Consider the following 25,282-nt stretch of genomic DNA (forward strand, 5'->3'; position numbering starts at 1 on the left):
TACAAAGGAATCATGCGTGGAGACGCATGAAGAAACAAATAAAGAAAAGAAGCAGTTTTTCCTTGGATGCTTTGTGGATCTGGCTTATTTCGATAGATCAAGACACAACTGTAATTTACTAAACAAGGTGTATTTTTATGTACTTTTTTTATTTTCCCTTAAGCAAAAATTTCCTTTACATCCATCAAGTGTTTTGAGAGCTCGGCACAGCCTTGTAGCAAATAAAATAAAATAAAAACCGCCAGAGGTTTCCTTCATAATGTTTTATTCCTCGGTGTAATTTCCATACTCCCCCTTTCTATATAAAGTTCCGCAACATATCATCGGACACTTTACATGGAAACAGAGAGTTTACAAACATATCCAGAATCCATTTTAATATCCTTTTTTAAATAATTCGTTAATAACTAACGTGAAGGGGCATTAATGATATGCAAAAATATCAATGAGACAACGGTATCGCCATCTCAAAAAAAAAGAGTGTGCTCGGATTCAAAAAAATAAGTATTCGTATAGTTTAGAATATTTGCAATATAGCTTTTAAGTTATTAACTAATTCAGTTCAAAATAATTAACTGCCCGAATAATTTTTTTTAAATAAAATTTACTAAATTTATTAGAAAATTAATTTGGAATGAAACAGAATAAATATTATTTATCTAGCACGACTAAATATTGCTCAAAGGTATTTTCATTTTTATACATATTATTAACATCACTCGGTACAAAATGGGCTTCTTGCACTTTGCACTGGACACGGGTTGGGTAATTAGCAGGGCTCCAAATGCAAACTTTGATAAACCGGAGCGGAACTTTGTGAAACGAGGCTAATAAAGCGCCGGACACCTCCGTCTATAGATGATATGTGCGGTGTGTTCATCGGATTAACTTATTAAACTGGCTAATTTACGTCGCAGAACTAGCCCAATAGATTTACAAACAAGTAGATTTGTATGGCAAACCCACTTAAGGAGCGGTATTGTTGTACATCTTTAGGTAATTTCGGGACATTAATTTGCCTCACCAAACAAATTATATAATTCATTGAACAAGCCACAATCATTCATAAATGGGAGCGACTATAAGATAGCTATGGAGCGTAGGCTCCATATTTATTCCGCAAGACTCAAAAAGAGCTATACTTGCACTGCTTACCGTTTCACACACCAGAAGGGCGCCCAGGTTTGTTCTTGTGCATTCCGAGCCCCGGATAAGTAAGTTTACCGCAAGTACAATCCAGAAACAGTTAAGTGCGCAGCAACCACTCGTATCATTTCTAGTAGATATTATGCTATCCGCTGATATTTATAGTTAACACTCCCTCCGAGGGCTTGTTTCGTAACAAAATGGAACAATTAACAATTAGTCAAGAGGATTTACACAAAATGAAAACAGCTTCGGATTTACATTGTAGGTATAATATCCGACGTTGTGGTTGAACATAGTTATGCTAAAAGCAGCCAGTAATAAAAAACACAAACTGAAATACTCAAAAAGTTATAGCTGTGTTTGACGAAAGTAGAGGAATTAAATCATCTAATAATAAACTTGTTTAAACTTTCAATGCTAAATTTTGGATTAGGATTCTGTAAATGAATAAAAAAAAAAGCTCTTCTACTATAGAACAACATATATTTATACACAATAGCATGTAGTGTTTTATGTTATTTGTGATTAAGAATGGAATTTGAAGTGATTAAAAAATATTACGAATATTCACATAACACTGTCAGCATTAGAACAGCAGCGACATGTTTTTTTTACTAGGAACATTTTGAACTAGGGCATGGGGCTGTTTGCTTACCGCAGTCCACATTTTGTGACTGGCCGCTTTCTGCAAAACTAAATTCAAAATAGAATTTCAGCGGAGTGGAGTGGCCGCCGCCGTCTTTGGAAAATAAAAACAGAATGTACACAATAATAAATAGAAGGACCGCATTTCCGATGTTGGCTCTCTGTCCATAAATACTATATCTCTATACAAACACTTTTACCAGCCCACCCAGAGTATTTACAAGACGGCTGATTACTTCCACTTCTCTACAATACTTATAGACTCGCTAGTCCCCGACACCTCCGGAATACACGGATCTCGCTACTAAGGCTGTCCCATCTCGCTGCTTCAGCGGAGCCTGTCTGCTTTGTATACAGAGCGAGGGTGCAATGCGCCCACTAATCAATTCAGCGACCGCAAATTCAAATCTAGCTGTTAGCACTTTTTCCCTCGAGGAATTCCTACACATTAGCAATATACAGATATGTAACTCCAAGTGCCCTAGCCATTGCGGGCATTCTCTTTTTTCCCCTCCTACTATTCCTCCTCCATTTCCTTTCCTATATCAATAACGTCTGCTATCCACATACTTTTTATGGACATAAATCTTTATTTACAACACATAAATGCAAATTATGAAATTGGGGTACGATTTCAGTTACAAAAACCACTTCCTACTCAAAGTACATGTGAGCAATGGCTACCCAAAACAAGCTTGTACTAGCTCGAGTAAGGAGTGGGTGTTTTAGCCTCCACATAGTAAGCAGCTAGTATACCTCGCTACCATCACAGCCACCACTTGGCTCTACCTATTTTAAAGGCAGCCAACTCAAAATAAAGCGGCTTTGAACGACTACGGCCGGCCGTCAAACAGACAAAATGGTTTTAGGTCTATCCGGAGGTGTTGGGAGTTTCAATCACAGGAACAGGAAAAAACACAGTTTTGAAATGTCAATTACACGAGTGATACAAAAATTGCTTACAATTAAGTTCAACAAATTTATTATTACGATTCTCAGATGCAAAAACTAAAACACAGTCTCTTCTCCCTAAAATAAAAACTCGGAGGAATCCAAATGGAAAAATGTACATACTGTTAGTTAAATCAGATAAAACGACAAAAGTTTCCATTTTAGTACAAAGTTAATTTGATTTTGAAAATTCCATTTAATCGATAAGGAAACAATTCTGACTGTCGGTTTAATTTCTGCCATCCTTAAAAAGTGAGCCTTCTCACAATCGAGAAAACATAAAATGCCTCGGCACAAATGTAGAGACTGCATTTTTTTAATAGTTGTTCTTCAAAAGAACCACAATAATATACAGTAAAATACTCTAGAAAAAACATTGCACGCGAATTGGTTTATATACTGTATTGTGTAAATTACTTTTGTGAGCCTATCCCCCTCTTGACCATCCTCTTATTACACCGCTACACGTGCCATGTTTTTCTTTAGGGTGATTTTATTGCACGTTTTGTATTTATGCTCGGGATACATAAAATGCAGTCTTTTCACTCGATTTAATTTTTAACACTACAACTGCCGAGCGATCATTCTGACTGCTCAAATAATGTGATTTTATACATGGTCATACTGTGAAATGTAAATTATTTTCAAGCGTGGTATTTGTTTTAAGATATATGTTTAGTGTTTATCTAACTAAAATGTGCAAATCAACATTTTTCTTTAATGATTTTTAGATGTATAAAGGACCCTTCATACATCTTAAGTGTTTTTCTCCATATTTGATTGGCTATTATTATAATGAGTAAAAAGAGAACAGTTATATATTGTACACTTGTTTCAAGTTTATGAGATCCTCACTACGAGTCATTACCTCGTTTTGTCTTTTCAAACTAAACCATAAATAAATAAAAAATACCATTTCTTTTAGTATTTGCGTACATAAATAATCAATTACGTAATTCATAAATATATTTACATATTTTTTGGACAAGGAAATATCCTATGCTGGTGGGGTCTCGTAATTAGAAACTAGCTCTACATATCGGCAGTTGTAGTATTAATAATTATTGAATGTATTCCCTGAATAAGGTTATAACTGACAGTTGGCGCTTGCCAGCCCACTTGGAAGGAGATGGATTTTGTTCCATAGTATTATAGAATACTATACATAGCGACAGTAAAAAGCTACATTACTCCATGAAAACATCACTTTATTCCGGTGATACATTCAATTGGAGATGCCACATTCTTAATAAGAACGGCAGTCATAAAATATCCTACATAGTCACATTAGCTGCCTTTACACGTATGCAATCGAGATAGACTGAAGGAAAGACTACGGTGAAGGAGTATGCTTGTCACTTTTAGCAACGCGCGCTTTACTACACGATACAAGTGGCAAATTGCGTATGTCTAAAGGCAGCTATCACACCGAAAAGGCAATACGCTACGAGCGTTTCCATACCAAAAGCTTTACAATATAAATATAGATACTAAAAAAAAGAGAAACCTTCTATTAGCGTAACAACTCAATAACATAAATATTTATTTACAAGATTAATTAGTTGTTAATTGGGAAATAGTGGAGCAGATTTTCAAAATGCATCTGGCAACGTAATTATGTTACATTTTCACTTACAATAATTACAAATTATTAACATTATATTAAAACATACATATATATGTTTGTTATATATTCGGATGGTGTGTACACGGCATTCTGCGAGTGGTACAATTTGCCGTTAACATAAATAATTGGTTGCAAATCTCCAGTATCAATATCAAAAACCTCATTTAATGCAAATTTGGTGCGTTTTAGCAAGTCAGAATCCGAGACATCCAGTCTGAAGTACAGCTGCCCCGCAGTAATACCGAGGAAATAACATAATGGAAAGTTTATACAACTAGATTTCTATTTTATTCTGAAACAATGATTTTTTAAATATACAAATCCACCAATCACGGAGAGGATGTGATTCTCCTTTATTTTGGTTTCAACATGATTTTTTTCTGGAAGTTACTTTGGTTTTTTTTAATGTTCTAACCCAAACATGGATGAGCATAAAAATTACAACAGGCGTCAATAAAATACAATTACAAAAATAAGCAATGTTTAATGCAAACATTTATTACAATATGAATAATTAGCTGAAACACAAAGTTTAATTTCCAGGGATTAGGCGATATCTGGATAGCACATAAATCCCACACGTTTGTGCTGTAGCCCATGCTAAAGCAGCGATCGAGGTGTAATATTAATAATATTGCAAGATATCATAGCTAGGATTTTTGAATGTGACGTCACCTCGTCCAAACAGCAAAAAAGATTTAATCAGACATTAGATACTTAGTAAGTTTTAATCTGCAAATACTGAATCACAAAGTGCACTGCAATTAGGCACAATATGTAATTTTTTACAGTAGTATAGTCTTCCACAAACTACAAAACGGTGGGTGAATTAGAACTGATTGCATTAATTATTGTACTTGACTGACATGATTTTAATAGCGTTAAATGAGGTTTTCTCACAATGTTTGAAATGAGACAGTGAAGTTATATATAGTATGAATTCACTTACTATCATTCCATACAAAATACATATTGTGTATAGTTTAGTTTAAAAAAAAAAACAAAGTGATTATATGATTGCAGATTCTCAATTTACCGGAATAAAAGAGAAAAATCTCAATTGATCAAAACATATGTTCATGATTTTTTTTTTTATAAATATGTATGCATTGTTCATATAAAAAAATGTATCCGTGATTCTTTGAAACACCTCTAACAATTGGGAACCTCCCACACAGCGCAGCAGTTAATATTTAACTTTTATTTAGTTGCCATGCATGAGTTTCTGGTTTTGAATCCCAGTAGGTTTATTAATATTAAATATATCACTGTAATAAATATGCATTTATTTTTATATGATGTATAATTTTTATTTAAAAAAAATCTTTGCTTATAAAATATTTCTGAAGCAGCCCTAACAGGCCTGCGTTTGAAAATAGGAATCGAGTGTGGTAGATTAGAGATTAAGGTTGTCTCTTATGTAAATTCATTAGCTTTGCAATGAAAATATTTTAGGTGGATTCATTGTCCTATTTTAGGTCCAACGTGGCATAGTTGCCATACTGCAAAATGAATTCAAGAATTTTTTTTTTTCAATTGGACTGGGTGTTTGGTATGTATTTCTCTTATCTTCCTTCTAACCCGTCCTTCTTTTCAAACTGTGTTTATTTAATTTTGACTGTCTTTTAACACTAAGTTTTTCCTCAAAAGTAAATAAACAAACTATTATAATGCATACGTTGGGTAACAGTATAGGTCGAGTTTGCTCATTGCCACGTGTACTTTTGTTGCATCAAATCCGGTAAATTGAGTCTACTCTATTATAAATACGGAATAAGTTAAAAAATAATGTTATTTTTTCGTTTGTTATTCCTTTGGGTTATGTGAAATAAAAAGTAAAAAGAGTAGCCGGTGAACCCTGTAATATCCTGATATCGCTTGTCTTTTGCTAAAATATTTTAAACCTTACTGACTACACTGCGTTTAGGAATTTCTTAAAATATGTAGCAAAGCAGATGCGGATATACTCTTAGCCAAATTCGACGCGCACTCTTTTAAGTATTCAAATGTCACCGTGCTTTAAGGATCGCTTCCAAACAGCTCTGGCGAGGACCAGAAAGTGTTAGCCGAGATGAAAGAACCCTTAACCGATTCTAAAATAACCAAAGAACACGGTTTAGCGATGTTTAACAACCATCACGACAATAAACATTATCGTGTTGTCATATATGTGTATAGTGACAATAGAATGATATCTACTGTGATCGTAAAATGACATCATAAGAAAGTCTATCGTCACAATGACAGGACGCCTACTTTGACTATAGAATGATTTTGAATATTACGTCATAAGGACGTTTACTATGACGGTACAAAGTCATAATGACGTCTATCGTGACAATAGAATGAAGTCATAAAGATGTATATTGGTGATAATCACAGTTTATGATTTATCACAAAAACACGGTGATATAAACTTCCACCAAAGCCTGCGGTAGATTGATAATAATTAGAATAAACAATGTATTTTCACAGCGGGCAAGATATACGAGTGCGCCGTATGTAAGATCAAATGGCAGTAATTTATACTTTTTGCAAGCAATTCCAAGCAAAACAGCCAAATAAATATATTAAAAATAAAAAGTAAACAAAGTTGTGCGACGCTGGGATCTCAGACAAACAGATATTTAATTTCAAACAAATGATAACAGCGCACACATTAATCAAGCATTTGCTCTTTTTTGCGTTTTTGTATTTTTTTTAAAATTCATTTTTTAAAGTATTATTTTACTTGACATTTGAGTTAATTAAGTAAAGTTAGCTTCGGTTCGACCCATCGGCTGATTCTCCGCCAGGGATCCACAATCAACACGTCATTTCTGCATTCAGAGAAATGAGTTTGATATTAAACAATAAATATTTAAATATATATATATATATATATATATATATATATATATATATATATATATATATATATATATATATATATATATATATGTATATATATATATATATATATATATAAATATATATATTATATTTTACAAGTATGGTGATGAATGGGTTAAGGTTGGGATGTCATGATATAACGTACGTTACGTACGCTTTTTCGCACACTTTATATATATGTATATATTTCTTCTTGAAAACCACACTGTACCGCGTTTTGTCCACATAATGTACACCGACTCGAGTCTGTCACAGCCGCGCACATTTCATCAAAAAACACTAATAGTTTTTAAAAATTTCTCGCCGTAAATGTCACACACAACTTTTTTGGTATACACTCTCGATTACATTTTTAAAATTTCATTTCATAAATAAATCTTAGAATTTTCATTCAATTTACATAAATATATACGTCTCATATTATTGTCGATACAAGAATATATACGCAACCGTCGTGTCATTAATGTCCCTTTAATGAAAAATATTACATTTCTCTCGGCTAACCTAATATATACAGATAAGCGGCCCCACTCCCCACCGAGCGCACACTGCTGCGAGCGACTGATCAATCTACTCGGAAACGACAGTGGAGATGGCTGTTTTTGACTATTAAACATTCCAAGAAACGAGTAAAAGAAAATGCACAAAATAGGCCATTCGGTAGACCTCTCAGGAAAAACCAAATAAAATCCAACATTCGCGTTACATAAAATCAGTTATGTATAAATAAAGAAATGGGAAACGGGATCCATCCGTCAGAAAGAAATGCGATAACATATATTCCTAGATTCCGGCCGATCTCCAAATTGCGATGAAACTGTACACGATACAAGGGTCATTTAGCGTAATATCCTATCAAAATAGAATAACAACAAACAAAACTCAACAACAGAGCGGAAAATAATATGAAACGTAAAAATCAATAACAATAAAAATTAATAAGAATTTCGAGCCCAGTTCCTTCGGCATTAAAAAGATTTCCTTCCCGTATCGTCGGTGACTTTATGCCCGATAAAACCACCAAAGTCCGCCGCAATCATTTGCCCAACTAGCCATTCCACTCTCGACAAACATGACTAATTCCGGCAAATGTTTCCAGCACACAGCCGCACGACGCGTATAACCCCATTCCTACTACTGCATAATTTCAAATGCCAATTCCCTATCTACATAATAAAACACTAGACCGAATCGTCCGCGGTAATATTGAGTTAAGACGCGCACTTTTGAAGCACACTGTAGTCCATTTTAGTTTTACACTCATTTTTAAACAAGTAATATATATATTTATCACACTTAATACGACATGTTCCACTTTGGTCAGTAGCCCTACTGGTGCTCGCTGTAGTAGCGAACCTTGCCCTCCGGAGACCGGATGATGTCCTCCCAAGCTGAAAAGTGAACAAAAACCCGCTTAGACAACAATATTCCAAACACCACAATGTTCCCAGACGCCCGTGCGTCCCGTGGAAGGAGAGAGGAATACAAATATGTGCTGGATTTATTCCAATTTATTCCATTAGTATTCCTCAGTAATATTAACAATATTTAAATTTATCAATATCTAAAGTAATATTATCAATATTTATACAAAAAAAACACAATTAAGAATCTACAAGGTTATTTTTCACAAACTACATTACGTATTTATCGCAAATTTGAAAATAAATGCAACAGAAAAATTAAACAATACATATGTATATTAGAAAATAAAAACAGTATATCATTTATTTATATACACTAATAACAAAAAAAAATAAAGCAATAAATCTAATAAGTGTTTAAATAATAATACAAAAATATTATTTCATATTTACTTATTGAATACCACTATTAATGGTGGTATTTACCAAGCAAAAATAAGAATAAATATTTAATTATTATATAATAACTAATTAGCTCCAAAATTATACTAATTTATAAAAGTACCATCTAATTGCAATATTGTTTTGTATTTATTAAACATTCAAACAACTTAATTCTTTCAAATCCGTCAAGACTGCAGGGGAACGTGATAAATGCTGTGATAAGTATCCTGGCACCAAGCGGCACTATTAAGGATATTCATTCACTCAAACCCTCATCTGCATCCAATGGTGCATAGGGCACTGCAGCATATAAACGCAGTGTTATTTTGGTTGTGTTAACGCATGAAGGAAAGGTGATCAGCCCTCCGTTTCAGGTACCAGTCCAGAGTAATATTGAAAAAAATATTAGAGTGAAAAAAATCACCTATATTTGTTTGGCCCCCACCTGGGAATCAAACCTCTAGTGCGGTATCCGAGCATGCTGACCATTACACTACGGAGGCAGACTTATGACATAGAATAAAGCATAGGTATATTGAAATTAGAAATTAAAAAAACATGGTGATATCGTACCTGTTCCAACATAGTGCACTATCCTGTCCAGATTGGAGGAGTCCTTGATACCCACTACCGGAGCCACGAACCTCAGCTCCTTGGTCAGACCGACCCTGACGGCCTCCTCTTCACCCTTGGAAGCGAACCTCATACCCTCGGGATGGCCCTCCTTGTCCCGGCGACCCTCCACGCCGCCGGACTCGGGGCTGGCGTCGCCATTCAACAACTGTTCGTTGATGTCGAAACCGAAAGTGATCCCGTCGATATTGTGGATATTTTCCGAAGATATTTTCAACTCTTCGTTTAGAATTATCACGGCCGGTCGGTTTTCCGAGGATTGGTTCATGTCCGCCAGCGGCAGAACCACGTCGGGAGGTTTGCTGATGAAGTTGTCCAACTTTCCCGGTGAGAACGCGACGTTGTCTCTATCGAGAAGGGTGTAGCTGTTGTCCGAGTGTGCTAGGTTGTTTGTGGCGCTGTGCTTGACAAACGCCACATAGTGATCCAGAGACCTGTCCATGTCGTCCGAGCTTCCGTTCACTATCTGCGTTTGATAATCGTCGTCCTCGCAGGACTTGGCGGAATTGCTCTTGCAAATTTGCTTCTTATCTCCCACGAGGCCTTTAGACGGGATTTCGTTTATATTCTTGCAGACGCTGTTGTTGTTCATTTTGATTTCTAGTTTGTTTTTGGCGTTGTTTTTGTCGGAGAGTCTCTGAGAGCGAGGTTCGAGGGCCGGGTACTGCTCGTGATTGTAAATGGGATGCGGCGGGCTCTGGTCGACTTGCGTGCCCGCGTCCGCGATGTTGTTCTTCTTGACCTTATTCCTGTTGGCGTCGGTCGGGGCGTCCTTGAGTATGAGGTTCTTGGTGTTTTCTGTGGAGACGTCGAGGTACTTGTCGGGGGCGGCGGGGCGGTCGGCGTAGTAGTTGCAGGACTCGATGAGGTCGGGGAAGTTGCGGTGGCGCTGCGGGGGCGGCGGGGGCGCGGCCGGCGGCGGCGATGCGGGCGGCGGCGGCGGCGCGCGCCCCATGACTGCCGCGCGGGCCATGTCGGCGTACGAAGCCTGCAGCCTCTCCCCGGAGGCCTCCGCCGGCAGAGAGTGCACCGAGTCCAGATCGTCGTTAGAATCGTTGCTTTTGTCGGAAGGCGGAGAGGAGGTGGAAGTGTGCCTCCTCTCCACCGAACCCGTCCTCCTTTTGTAGACGGCGTCCCGATCGTTCAGATTCAAGCTCGTATTGAAGCGTCCGCCATTTTTCCCTCCGGAGTGGCCGTGAGAATGAGAGTTATTGATCCGGCCGCGAGTCTCATCGCACGGGCTGTGTCTCTTCCTGATCTTTTTCTTATTAGTTACAGTCTGGAAGTCGGAGGCTTCCGGAACCGGTTCGATGACGGGTTCGACATTTTCTGAATCGCTCTTGACGGGTTTAGGTTTCTTGGGTTTGAGGGTCTGTCCCGATACGGAAGACTGAGCGGAGGAGCTATTGGACATATCGGCGGAGAAGCTGTTGTTCATACTGGCGTCGTGAGGATAGTAGGAGTCGGATCCGTCGTTGCCCCAGGATCGGCGATCGCTGCGCTTGGAATCGGGGATATCGGACCGGTCGAAGGTGGACTGCTTTTTGGTCTTCCTGAGACTGGAAGAGGAAGTGAGATGGTCGAGCTCGCTGCGGGACAGTTCCTCCATGGAGTTGGACTTCTTGAGCTTGTCCATCTTGCCGTCCTTGCGGCGCTCCGTGGACCTCTTCTTGTCGTCCCTGCCCTTGGCGGGGGTGGTGCGGTGGTTGGCCTTGTGCTTGGCGCCGTCGGGAGAGTTGGACTCTATGAACTTGAGGATGACGTCGAGCTGCTCGCACCCCCTATAGCCGGCGATTTTGTCGGATAAAGTTTCGGTTTCGTTCTTTTTCTGCTTGCGTTTCTGTTTCTTAGCCGAGTGTTGGCCGGAAGAGGAGAGGGAAGTGTTGATGTTCTGCAAGGAGTTGCCGTTTTCATCCAGAGACTTCTGAAACCAACCACACATGATTGAAGTGAAATATTGCTAAAATTGCCACTAGTCGAAGATGACGTTTCTTTATAATTTGCTGGTCATATCCGGGTTTCAAATTAAACAAAATGCTGATGATTACAATTCGAAAATGGTCAAAACATGGAAAAGGACAAACTTACTATATTTTTGTATACAAAATAATTTTAACTGGCAAAATTTACTAAACCAGGTCTGTCTACAAATATCAAAAATACATTTATGACACAATGAAAAACCATAATAAAAAACAACCCTGTTATGTTACGGGTGTTCCATCTGTCATTATCTACCAATTTTTGCAATTTTTAGTATAGGTATGATGTGTGTAAAATAGTATAGGTATTACGTATGATAAATATAAAATAATATTTTGTTATACATATATGGTCTAGAATAAATAAAAATTGTAATAATAAATATATAAACACTGAATATTGCCATACCATATTCTTTCAGCTCAAGTTTGTTGAACGATACAAAACTCAACGAGAAGCAAACTTTTTTGTTTGTTGAAATAATGTTTCATAATTTTTAATATGAAGTTATTAGTGAGATAGAAGTGGGGTTATTTACATGGATCACTTAAACCATACTTTCATATTCCTATTACACTAATGTGCAAAGGCAAATAGCCGCGAGTTAAAAACAGTAGTTTTGAGATAAATGAGTTTAAAGTTAACTTAAAATTATGCTTTCTGACAACACATGTATCAAATTGATACAATTTTGCGGCTGTTCGGATTATGAATATCTCGGTAAAGGAAAGAGATAGAGCAAAATCTGTGATTGTATACGATAGAGGCTAGTTATAAGAATGCTTTGGGCCGTGTTACGCCAAACAGCAGCAACATGAGTTACGGCTAGTTGCCTTTACACATTAAAACTTCTTCATCTACATTGAAAAATTAATAAAAATAAAAAACCTAAATATAAAATTATTTGAGTCAAAGATCAAAATAACTGTTCTGTGGGCAGTAACCCTACTCGGCTGTCCTTAAACACAGAAACTTAAAACACAGAAAGGGACATTTTTTTGTAGTACGTTTTTTTAGCATTTTTGGACTAAGTATATTTTTGGACTACTTAGTCCGAAAATGCAAAAAAAAAATACTACAAAAAATGTCCCTTACTGAGTTTTGAGTTTGGACAGCTGTACTGTCTATGTGATAGTTTATTGGGTACCTTGGGGTCGGCGGGCGAGACGCGCGTCTGTGCCGAATGCGCACTGTAGAGCGAGGGCGTGATGATGGGCAGCGCGCTGGCCGAGGTGACGGTGGTGACGGCGGGCGAGGCGGCCTGCGTGGTGATGGCCTCCAGCCGCGCCGGGCTGCCGCCGCGCTCCGGCGACCCGATCTCCAGCGTCGCGCACGACGTGTACTTCACAGACACGCCGCGGTTGGACGACCTGCACATACACATACACACGCTCTTAATATTGGTGGAAATTAGACACATTTATTTACAAAACTGGATCAACTCTCTCTCAAAGGTGGTGGTTGTATTATGAGGATGAAGTTAGCGTAATTTATACCATTCATGTTTGTTTAACCTAGGCTCCAACGGGAGGAAATCCCCCATATATGAATTTAATTTGATAACTTTAACAGTTAATATTTTTGTAATCTCAAAAATGAAATTTAATAAAATTTTCCCTTTTTTTTATAATTCCAAATCGTTGAATGTTATAAAATATGTATTATTTTCGATAAAAAGCACAACCAGTTGGTACCGGGAGATCTTACGTACTTATATATCAGTTATCTTTTATAAACAAGCAAAAAAAATCACAATGTTTGTTGTCACAAAATATTGTCAGATATGAGACCTGACGAAAATTTGTCAGTGCATCCGGTACGCATTAAATATTTTTGGAACAGATTCTCGTGCGCGTAGATCATACGGGTTAGCGCGGAATGGTGAAGAAAAACCGCGCGTATCACATACGCTCATATGTGTAGGTGGTTAATGTTTGACGTTCATTTTTTGTCTGCTAGTGACATGTTATTTGTTTCAATCTAATAAATGTGGTATTACCACAACAAGAGAACGAGACAATTATATTATTCCACTTTCGTTCTATCCGATTTCCGGCCAATTGCTTATTGTCTCGTGCTCTAAGTTGGCGATAAGGATGTGGAATTTGTGACTTTAAGTTACGAGTTGCGTAATACGACTTCCATACAAATATGCACTGGGGTCTTTTGGTACCCAGATTCAAATCAAGTTTAATTTTGGGATTAATCAGTACGGGAAAGGTTATCTCTTAGAATGCCATTGTTTAGAATGGTGAATTTATGCATTTAATAACACGTATCAGAAGTTAAAATATGATCCTTAAGACATGGTGCCTATCTGATAGAGATAAGAATAGACTAAATGCGTTGGAGATGTGGATCTATAGAAGGATGCTCGGGATATCCTGGAGAGACCACATCTCCAACGACGAGGTACTACAATTGATCAAGGAAAGGAAGCACCGACTCGTAACTATCTCCAAAAGATACGCCGAATGGATCGGCCACGTGCTAAGACAAGAGTTTTCCTGCACCAAATAATAGAGTGGACGATCAAGGGAATAAACGCCAGAGGACGCCCACGCCGCCAATACCTAAGCGACTTATACGAAGAGATGGGCTGCTCGATGTATGAAGAGCTAAAGAGGACTTCCGAAAATAGGCGAGAAGGCGAAAGAGATGTCATCTGTTGCTACAGACTAATCCGCAGGATTGAGACCAGAGAGAGAAGATGAAAATTTTCTGCTTATATAGTTATTAATAATTTTGATTATTGTGTATGAATATGATGCAAGTAGTAAGCACCTTGTGTCCAGGTCCTCGGTGGTGTAGCAGCGCTCGGGCGGCGAGGCGGCCCTCTGGCCCAGGTCCAGCAGCATGTAGTTGGCGGGGTGCTTGCTCAGCACGGGGTTCACGCAGTGCACCGTCGCGATGTAGTCGCCGCCGCCGCGCCGGCACTCCACGTCGGCCAGGAAGCTGCCGCCGCCCTCCGACACGCCAAAGTTGTGCTGCAAGCATCATCAAATATCAGTTATAGTTGGCTCAATCCATACTTTGTGTTAGGAATCGTTGGCTCCATCCATAATTTGTTGTAGGAATCGTTAACTTGATGCATACTTTGTGTTAGAAATTGTTTACTTTGTGCAGCTTTGACATTTATTCATCAACAGGATGAAAGTTGACTGAATGCAGTCGAAATGCGATCTCTCAGAAGAATGCGCGACAAAACGATGTATGATAGATGTTCGAATAGTGAAATAAGGAGGGAATGCAAAGCAGAGATAAGCATTATCGATAAAATTAAGAAAGGTGTGTTCAGATGGTTTGGACATGTAGAACGAATGAGTGAGAAAAGAGCTTCAAAACAAATTTATGAGGCGAATGTAATTGGAAAAAGGAGCAGAGGAAGACCAAGAAAAACATGGCACGATCAGGTATGCCAAATACTTGAAAGTTAGGAGTCATAATAATCAGCGGGTATGTATGAGGACATGCATGAACGTGGAAGAGGCAAAGAATGTCTGCAAAGACAGAGTGGTGTGGCGTTCTATTCTCTCTGCCTACCCCTGCGGTGAAGCGGGGTGATGGTTAGTTAGTTAGTTAGTTTTAGGAATTGATTAGGTTAGTGTGGAAGTTTCTAGTGTGTACCTGGTCCACATTGGCGGGCAGGCTGCCGCCCTGCAGGGTGCGCGCGGAGACGGGCGCCGTGGCGCGGGCGGCGCGCGCGCGCGGGTGGCGCGGCTGCTGCGCGCGCGCGGCGCCGCCCGCCGGGCCGCCGCCCTCCGCGGCCAGGTCCTGCAGGCTGCCCGAGTGCGCCAGCAGCGGCCGCGGGCCCCGCCGCCCGCGCCCCGCGCGCCCGCGCCGCCCCGCGCCGCCCCACGCGCACTCCTGCTCCGTGTCCTGCTCTACCTCGTGGAGAAGCTCCTGCAATCACACAATGCTCACTGTCACGGTCACCACATTTATTTTTATTTTATAAATATATATATATATATATATATATATATATATATTTAAATCAAATATTGATTTGAGTCTACTAAATTTTATACTTTATTTTCAAAACACAAAATAAAAAATACTTGAAAGTAGTCAGGTTAAGAGCGCAATAATCGACAGGTATGTATGAGGAGATGCGTGAATGTGTAATATGGGAAGAAAGTCTGCAAAGACAGAGTGATGTGGCAATCTATTCTCTCTGCCTACCGCTACGGAGAAGCGGCGTGATGATTAGTTAGTTAGTATAAAAAAAAAATGTTACAATTGTTTCCCCTTGTTAGGACATTATCAAACTTTTTTTGTTTATGTTTTTTTAAATTGAAATATATAACTTAAGTATATGACTCAAATCATGTTTGATTTTAATATTTGAAGAATAAATAACAAGTTCTGCAAATTAAACGCCAAATCAGTAAATGAATACATATTTTTTACTTTGATATCGATTTGAATGAATTTTAGGAGTCAGAATAGTTTCAGTTGGAAATATATTTTGTAAAGTGTACTCCCTCCCTATACACGAGCAGTACTGTCTGTTAGAGACTACACCACGGCGCCTGTCTGTCAATAATCTTTGTTGACGCGCTCTGAGTAAATTATCAAACAGATTTTTTTTCTGAAGAATTTCCGGCACATTGACACTTAGCAGTTTGTTGGCAAGTCAGTACCACATTGTTTTACCCAGGTGGATAAAAATGAGGGTATCGACAACGATTGTTGCAGTAAAAGATACCTTATGGACCATTATGGTCATTAAGTTAGGCGTGAGCGGGGGTGTTATACCAGGAGTCTAAAGAAAGGGGAAGAGAGAAGCCAGTCACCTTGAAGAGTGAACTCTTCCCCTCGCGGTCTTTGGGATTCTTGTAGTTGACGGCCTCGTCAAGTAGTGCTCTGAGCTGTCCCTCGTCCAGACTCTCCAACTGCCCGCTCTCCTGGAAAAAAATCAAATTGGCAAATTAATTCACGGAAACATTCATTTATTTATCAGATGTAAGTTAAAATTTAAAGTTTTTTTTTTAATTTTTTCCTTGGATGTATATTAAAGGTTTTAAAATGATATAATACGAATTATGTGGTGGCATTTGTAAAAAAAAATTACCAAAAACTTCTTAGAATATGATTGATGATTTTCTAAATTTTACTATTCAGTGGGTTAGTGTTATTTAAATTGATGAACATAAAATTTTCATATCAGTGAATGATCAAAGCACAAATGTGTAGATAAAAAAAAGCTTAAGAATTATGCTAGCGTATGATCAATGTTCAAAGTAACATTATTTAACACAACGAGTTTCGTGTTGGCAGAGTAATTTCAGCGATATATCTCTATATAAGCCAATTATTCATTATAATATTACATCACCTTGGATTGGACCGAAAGTACCAATACTGACCACCTCTTCTTAAGTAATTATCAATTAAGTCAACACTACATCAATCCACTGCACTGCATTATGGACCACTGATTGGGAATAATACATTTGTAATACATATCAGCGAATGAATACAAAATTACTAGCACGATATCTACGTATGCCAATCACACTAGCCGATCAACTTCGTACTGATAGTGTGCTCTGCAGTCAAAGGTTAACGGTTATGTGAGCAGCCAAGTCGCCGCATAAACTGTAACAAGGTGAATAGTTTGGAAGATATCTCCGATAAACCACAAAAAGGATTTCATTGAACTTTATGCACAACAGGACACGGGGGGGAAATTTCAAAACTAAACAAATTAGAACTAATCTACCACACCAATATCCTGTTTCAACGGAATCAGCGTGGAAAAAAAACAAGTTGTTCTGAATACATTTGTGTATTGGAAAAATGATAAACAGTAATTTTAGAACACCCACTATTCAAATATTTTTGATTACATGCAGTTAAACAACCCACAAAGCTAAAAAAATGCGACACATTCAATATCTTCTTTTGACCCTTATATGCACCTAATGGTGCATAAGTCGCTGCGGTGTATCCAAGCAGACTTATCATGATCAGTCCTGCACTATAGTTACCAGTCCAGGGTGATAAACAAATATTAGAGTGAAATATCGCTCATATTTATTGTAACACCCCGGGAATAGAACCCGGGACTAACTGCTATGGAGGCAGATACATTAAATTAAGTTTTTATTTTAATACAAGTACCATTATGAATCCTCGATTATTGACCAAGTATTGATAATGTAAAAACATTAATTAATGTATTTACAACATTTTGAGTGTGTCCAAATACTTGTTCACAAATCTGGAATATCTCCAATTAAAGGAGTTATTTTTCATATAATTTTTTTTGGACATCTCATCAAAGATAAAGAAGAATATGGAAGTATGGGCATTTACGGGGCTGACGACCAGCCTATGACGGTTGTCAGCCCCGTAAATGCCCAGACTTCCATATTCTTCTTCACCTTTGATGAGATGTCGAAAAAAAATTAATTAATATTTCATTAATGTAATTAAATGATGTTATTTCTGGTAGTAAACTGAGAAGAAAACTGAAATTTAATCTAGAATATTTAGCCATGAGAGATAATGATATTATTCTAAACTCCGGGGTGAAGTAAATAGTACATATTCGCACTTTTCAAGTACTTATCTATCTTTTAAATGGTAAAAAATACATAATGTATACATCCCAGAGATATCTCTACTGCTCCCAACAATAACAGTCCTCTATGTAAATTAATACATTTTATAAGTATGTTACATATATACTTAACTGGATTGAGTCAGGTTAGGTTAAAAATATGAAAACATAATGAATTTTGCAATTAAATTTTGCTTAAATTGCTAAAAAAAAGTACATATGCAACAAAAAAGATGAAAAGATAAATAAATGATTGCTATTAGTAGTACACTTGGGCCTGTTTTTATGCGGATCTTTTTTATGCGATTTTGAAGTTATGCGATTTTCAAATGCAATGGGACCTATCCCTTAATTTTATAGGTAGTTCAAGTCTTTTTTTATGCAAATTCGCATAAAAAAATATAATGTAAAAATAGTGTTTCTTCCACCCAAGACGACATGCTTAATTCACCTACTAGATCTGGTTCCTTCGTTTACTCAAAGCCGTAAACGTTTTCACCTTTTCATAGTAAAAAAGTATCACAAAGCATATTTCTTCAGATATATAATTCATTTTCAAATCAATACAATTTTTTACAAAGCAATATGAATTGGAAAACAATTTTCTCAAGAAATGTTGACTCAAATGTCACCTTTTAAGCACATGTTCATTTAAAACAATCAGGTGAGTTTTGCCTAATATATGGGCATTAACATCATCTAGTAGCAAAAAACCGCAGATACTTTATATGACCTATTATATATTGTGTTTTTATTTTTATGATTTTTTTATAAACTTTTTTAATGCGATTTTTGGTATATTCTATCATATTGATTTGAAGTTTATGTTAAAAAAAATTATGGAACCTATCCCCCAGGTTTGTATGTAGTTTAAGTCTTTTATTATGCAATTTTTTTATGTGACTCCCCGTGGAACGTATCTTTCGCATAAAAAGAGACCCAAGTGTATTTATTTTAGGCAAATATTGCATTTTTTATATTTTCACTAAATGAATTCACTTACACCTTTGGTGCTTTAAGGAATCCACGTAGGAGTGTTGATATGGAGAAGCATTTTTTTTTTAAATAACCGTGACTCAAATCTGACTCGTAAATATAGAATGTTAAACTTGAAAAAGTTCCAGAATGCGGGAATAATAACACAAAAGTAAAATTTGTTTATACAACACATGTGTCGGGTATTATTTAAAAAGCGGTAAGATATGTGTATCTATTGTTTGGGCAATACTAACAATATCACTCAACACGTGAGTTTAAAATTACATACTATCAACAGCAAAAACTTATGTTGCTCGTGTATTAAATACATAAACGTCTCACACAAACTTGTTTTAGGGAAAGACTAGGATGGAACGGAAGACATTCAGCATATATTAAATTTGCTAAATATATGATTTCCTGTAGCAAAAAAATTAAGTAAATAAGATGTTAAAACCATCTTATCATTAAAAGTTAGATACACAATTCTTATCAGTTGGTAGTTAAAACACATAAACTTATCAGCGAGTGCATATAGGACTTGCAAGCACTGTATTTAACAGTATACAGGCTGCTCGGTAAAGACAAAATGTAACTTAAACAATGACTGCATTATACCTATTCTCTTGTACAGTTGTGAAACATCATACAAGGATAAAGCTGCATAAATTTGACACCAAGTTTGTGAGACTAATGTTAGGGGTGCGGTGGTTTGACTCTGAACACAGCAACCCAGATGGCTAGGCCATGTACTCCACATACCTCCTGAGAACCGCCAACAAGTATGGATCTTTTACGTAAGGGATTTTTCAGGGCCCAGGACCTCCATTTAATGACAATTCATCTGCAAGTCCGAACTACAAGACACGGCCCTGACTTAAGAAACGCGTACCGCATTCCACATGCTTCGCACAAGGAGTGGACGTGGACAAAAAGTTAATTTCATCTAGGTTAATTTTCTGCATAAAAAACTGACTAATATAACCATAAATTCTCTATATGTCAATCCATTTCCTTTCCTATAGAGCAGTAATAGCCTTTACCTTGAGCTCCTTCACTATGTTATCTGTATCCTGTCAACCGTATTTCACTTCTATGTCCAAGAATCTGGACCGCAGGACTGATACCTTGCCTTCATATAATCAAATCAATTTAAAACTGCATCAATACAATGCGGTGCACTGCGGATGACTTGGTTGCAGATAGGGGACAAAAAGAATGTCGATCACAGAAAGTCGATTTCAGAACGCTTTGCAGTTTACATTATATGTTGATGCTACACTGCAAGGCAGATTGATACATTACATAGAAGAACGAATGACACAGCATAATAACCTAAAAAATGGCCACAAAAATCTATAAAATACACATTCCATAGTGTAGTGAATGAACCTAGACACATATTATGAACAAACTTGAAAACAGGATATTTGATAGCATCTGTGACAAATAAAAAGTTAGTCTGAAATTGAAATGTCACCTGCAGAAATAATATTGTGACAATACTCTTGTCAGACATAAAATTCATGGTAACTGAAAAATATAAAAATATAATTTATCAAATTAAGGTTTTACAACTCAAACATATGCAGAGTTAATAAAAATACCACAGACAACTAATGGAATATGGCCTGACCACAAATTATTCCATATTGGTGCATTTTTGTTTCACTCACAGCTGACAATAAAAACAATGGTCATAGAGAAATAACTCGAAAATGTGCCGATTCATTCATATCTTAAAAAGTGCGATTATTTCCATTCCGATTATTAGGACAAAATAAAATATATTTCACCTTAATTAACAGTATTGTAGCGATGTCGACGGACAGATGTACAGAAATTGTGATATATAATTTTGAAGAAATTTATTTGAATACCGACAGATAATCAGCTGTTTTTTATGTAATGTATGACAAAATAAATGGTGTATTTACGAAATGATGACAACACGTTTTCGGTAAGTTACTCGAAGTTGCGGAGTTTCTCGATCGCATCATCAGTTATTCGTGCATGACAGCTTCCCGTAGAGATTTTCTAGTATCCAGAAAATTAAAATTAAGGATAATGTAAATATAGCCAGCCGCGGGCGGCGCTGAATTATGTTAAAATGCATTTTCATGACGTAATTGGATCTCGGCTGTCTTCGGTCAGTTGGAAAGACTGCACAGGCCGCCATCGGAAAACGTCTTGTCATCATTCAACGAACGCTGACAAAGATCGACAAAGAAACGGAAAGAAACATAAATACCTCTGAACTAATATTGATTTTGAACTTTCACAATAACTTTCGAAACAAATTCGCCGGCTTCGTTTCCCTGGGCACAAAATTCGGGAATCTAAAATAACATATTGAATGGTCCGAGAAAGCGAAAATATCACTGTGATGCGAGTTTATGTCTAAACAATAAAATCCACAAATATAGAAAGGTTACAATTTTTATCACCAATAAAAGTTTTGCACACGTAAACTTAAACTATAGTTGATATTCTCGGTTGTAAAACACAAGTTTGCGCGACTGCTCGCGGCCGCCATGAACGCGCAGTGCGCATTCGCGCCGCTAGAGGCGCTAGTGACGAGGTGTTGCTAGTTTGCTATAGTTGCCAGGCGGTAGCATACCGCCAGGAAAATGCAGTCGGAAAAATATTTTGATTCATGCGGGTCGAGTAATAACTAATGGTAAGAGCGGCGCGCGCACGCATTTCGTTTAGATAGGTCAGCAGTTTTATCTCTACTGATAAAAATACGTATTTCGACCAATCATTAACGTCTGAACAGTACATAATCAAGCTATTTATAATTCAAACAGAAAGGTTAACAACTTTACGATTTCTAATCGCAAACAACACGCCAAAATTTAAAACTAATAGATATTATTACAATGATGAATTGTATATTTTGAAATTTTGTAATTCTTAATCACCCCGGAGTTTTAAAAATAATTAAAACTAACTAATACGCCGCTTCCCCGCAGGAATAGGCAGGGAGAATAGAACACCACACCACTCTTGTCTTGGCAAACATTCTTCGCTTCTTCCACATTCATGAGCCTCCTCATACATACCCGCAGACCATTCTGACTCCTGACCTGACCGCTTTCACGTATTTGACCTACTCGAACACGCTTAGTTTTCCTCGGTCTTCCTCTGCTCCTATTTACAACTTCATTCACCTCATAAATTTGTTTCGTCGTTTCTTCTCCACTCATTTGTTCCACATGTCCAAACCATCTCAGCGCGGCTTTCTTAATTTCGTCGATAATCCTTATCATGCTTGCCTTGCATTATTTTCTCATTTCACCATCCGAACATCTATCTATATCGTTTAACTTGTTTATTATCAGTATTATGTAATATAATAAAGAGTGAAGTGCGATAAAACATTGAGTGGAATGCAGGAAACCAATTTCGGATTCATAATAAGAGTAGGAACTAGACCTCCAGAAAACCTAGTAAAGTCTGTAAAACACTAATTGATTCGGCAGCCGCTTTGTAGGTTCCATTTTTATCTTAAGCTTTACTTGGCAAATACCCGTGATTATTCAAATCCATTGTGACACGTGTTTCGATAGATTCTGCATCAATTTCAAACACCGTAGTACGGAATGCATCGAAACACGTGTCAAAATAGATAATGGTATTTAGCAAGTAAATCTTAAATTTGAAATGTCTATAAAACATTACAAAATAAGTTATATATTTTTAAAATTAACTAAACTTTCATTTATAAAATGATAATCGTTTTAGTTGATCAATTTAGACTGGACCAATCCGTTCAAATTGAAAAATAGATGCCTTTTATCAAAACTAGGGATGCGAACAGTTACACTGGAGTTACAGAATGAATGGTACTGGTGGGTAAACAAAAGGTTTTTAAAATGCCAGGAAAATTAAAAGGCCGGAAACATTGTAATGTACGAGTGGAGTGCGAGTCTACACTAAGTTGCTGGTTACGTAGTTAGTTGGTTGTAAAGTCCGTTTTATAGGACAGGTGGAAAATGGAAAATTGCCAGAAGGGATCTGAACGTTTTGGCATAGGGGAAAGACGGAAAGCTTTTGAAATAAAACTCTACTACTCCACTACTCTGCCCAGTACGAAGACCAAGGGGCAATAGCAAAGAGTAAAATAACCATTTTTATTTATTTATAATTATACACATGGCTTTTTTTTTAAACAAATAAGGTCCCTGAACTCACTTCATATCAGGCTTTTTACTTAAAAAAATAGTTCATTACAATACCATATTTTATCATTTTGACGAATTATATGATGCAATTGCGTAAGCGAAAACATTGTTATTTTGTGGAAATTACTGAAGCTGATTGAAACACACACACATACACACATATATATATATATATATATATATATATATATATATATATATATATATATATATATATATATATATATATATATATATATATATATGTAATAAAATACCTATACATTTTATTAAGTACTTACAAATAGTACCTACATAAACAGTTCTACCACCAGATGTCGCATGCGTCGCACTGAATAAAACAAAAGACATCAGATAGAAAAAATATAATATTCTGAACTGTCAGAATCAGATAGATAGATAGAAAAATATTATAAAGATAAATTAAGAATAAACTTTAATTACAAAGCAACACATTGTTTATTTTATTACTATACACCCACTTTACATATTATTTACACCCGATTTACGAAGAAAATTATTACCACGTTATATATATATATATATATATATATATATATATATATGTGTGTGTGTGTGTGTGTGTGTGTGTGTGTGTGTGTGTGTGTGTGTGTGTGTGTGTGTGTGTGTGTGTGTGTGTGTGTGTGTGTGTGTGTGTGTGTGTGTGTGTGTATGTGTGTGTGTGTGTGTGTGTGTGTGTGTGTGTGTGTGTGTGTTTCAATCAGCTTCAGTAATTTCCACAAACTAAACGCAAAGCAGCAATTCTCGTGCTCTTTTGAACTGGCTGAATTCACTCAGATGTAAGATACACAGTTTGATAAATTCACCCGACGATGTTAAATTTAAATGTGTCCCTTTGTGTAATAAATTATGACACAAAGTTTGACACAAATAGTTGTCGTAATACGGGGATCATGTTAAATGTTAAAACAAGGCGGCACACTTGCACGCGCGAGGGTCGACTGTATTCGTATACGTAGATGTGTAAATCTCATTTAGGCAATCAACCCTCCTCTGTTGACAAGATAAATCTGCCCGCATGGCTTCATTACGTGCACACACACAGACACACATACACACGCTCACACAAGCTCGTGCAGTGCCAGGCCACCGGGCATACTCGCACCTTCTACTAAACCGGCAATATAGATCACTCGGCAGATTCATCAACTTCGTGCCGGGGTCCGGCCATTTCTCGAAATCCTAAACTAAATCCCGACTAAAACTAGACGGATTTCTCGCCTTTTACTTAAAAATAAAAAAAATATATAATACTTATTATACGAGCTAATAATAACTGTCCGCCTCCGTAGTGTGGTTCAAGCGCGTTTGGCTGCCGTGATAGAGGTCCCGGGATGGATTCTTAGGGAAAAATCAATATTTTAAATTTAAGTTTTACTTGGTACCAGTATTTATTCAAATATATTGTGACACGCCTTTCGACATATTTTGCATCATTTTCAATGCATCGAAACACGTGTCACAATAGATTTTAAGAAAAACTTGAATTAAAAATAAATACATATTACCACAAAGTGACTTCCGAATAAAATCAATAAAAAAAAATTATGTGATTTTTCAAAAAAATATTTGTTTCATATCACCTTGGACTGGTACCTGAAGCGCTGCATTAATTACTTCAGGTAATTAACGATAATATAACGCATCGATGCGATGCAGTACATAATTAGCTGCGAATTAGAGTTAGAATAAGAAGAATAAAGAGAAATATCTCCTTGAGGGACTCGAACAAATTAGTAGTGTCCAAATTACCCCAGCTTACATAATAAGGTAAGGGTATAAAACCCCGAGAACCCTTCCCATAACCGCTATTCTCCTTTTCCTACCCAGTATTTCT

At 37.0% G+C, this 25,282-nt stretch overlaps 1 protein-coding gene across 2 annotated transcripts in view; it reads right to left on the reverse strand.

Moving 5' to 3' along the window:
* Positions 1 to 7,627: 7,627 nt before the first annotated feature.
* The window catches only part of LOC148311577 (uncharacterized), a 58,326-nt gene continuing 40,671 nt past the window's right edge, over positions 7,628 to 25,282 (reverse strand). Inside the window, exons 2-7 of one of the 2 annotated variants that reach the window (XM_088256409.1) lie at positions 16,488 to 16,598; positions 15,316 to 15,591; positions 14,473 to 14,675; positions 12,836 to 13,058; positions 9,646 to 11,626; positions 7,628 to 8,655 (exon numbers count right to left, since the gene is read on the reverse strand). In XM_088256409.1, coding sequence (XP_088112535.1) covers positions 8,594 to 8,655; positions 9,646 to 11,626; positions 12,836 to 13,058; positions 14,473 to 14,675; positions 15,316 to 15,591; positions 16,488 to 16,598 — 2,856 coding nt within the window. In that variant the 3' untranslated portion in view covers positions 7,628 to 8,593. Of the gene's footprint in view, positions 8,656 to 9,645; positions 11,630 to 12,835; positions 13,059 to 14,472; positions 14,676 to 15,315; positions 15,592 to 16,487; positions 16,599 to 25,282 lie in introns of both variants that reach the window. The other variant, XM_088256408.1, reaches the window with a different exon arrangement.

This window comes from Brachycentrus maculatus, unplaced genomic scaffold (genome assembly GCF_059751285.1).
Source record: "Brachycentrus maculatus isolate JH-2025_06_01 unplaced genomic scaffold, ASM5975128v1 h1tg000061l, whole genome shotgun sequence".
Lineage (NCBI taxonomy): Eukaryota > Metazoa > Arthropoda > Insecta > Trichoptera > Brachycentridae > Brachycentrus > Brachycentrus maculatus.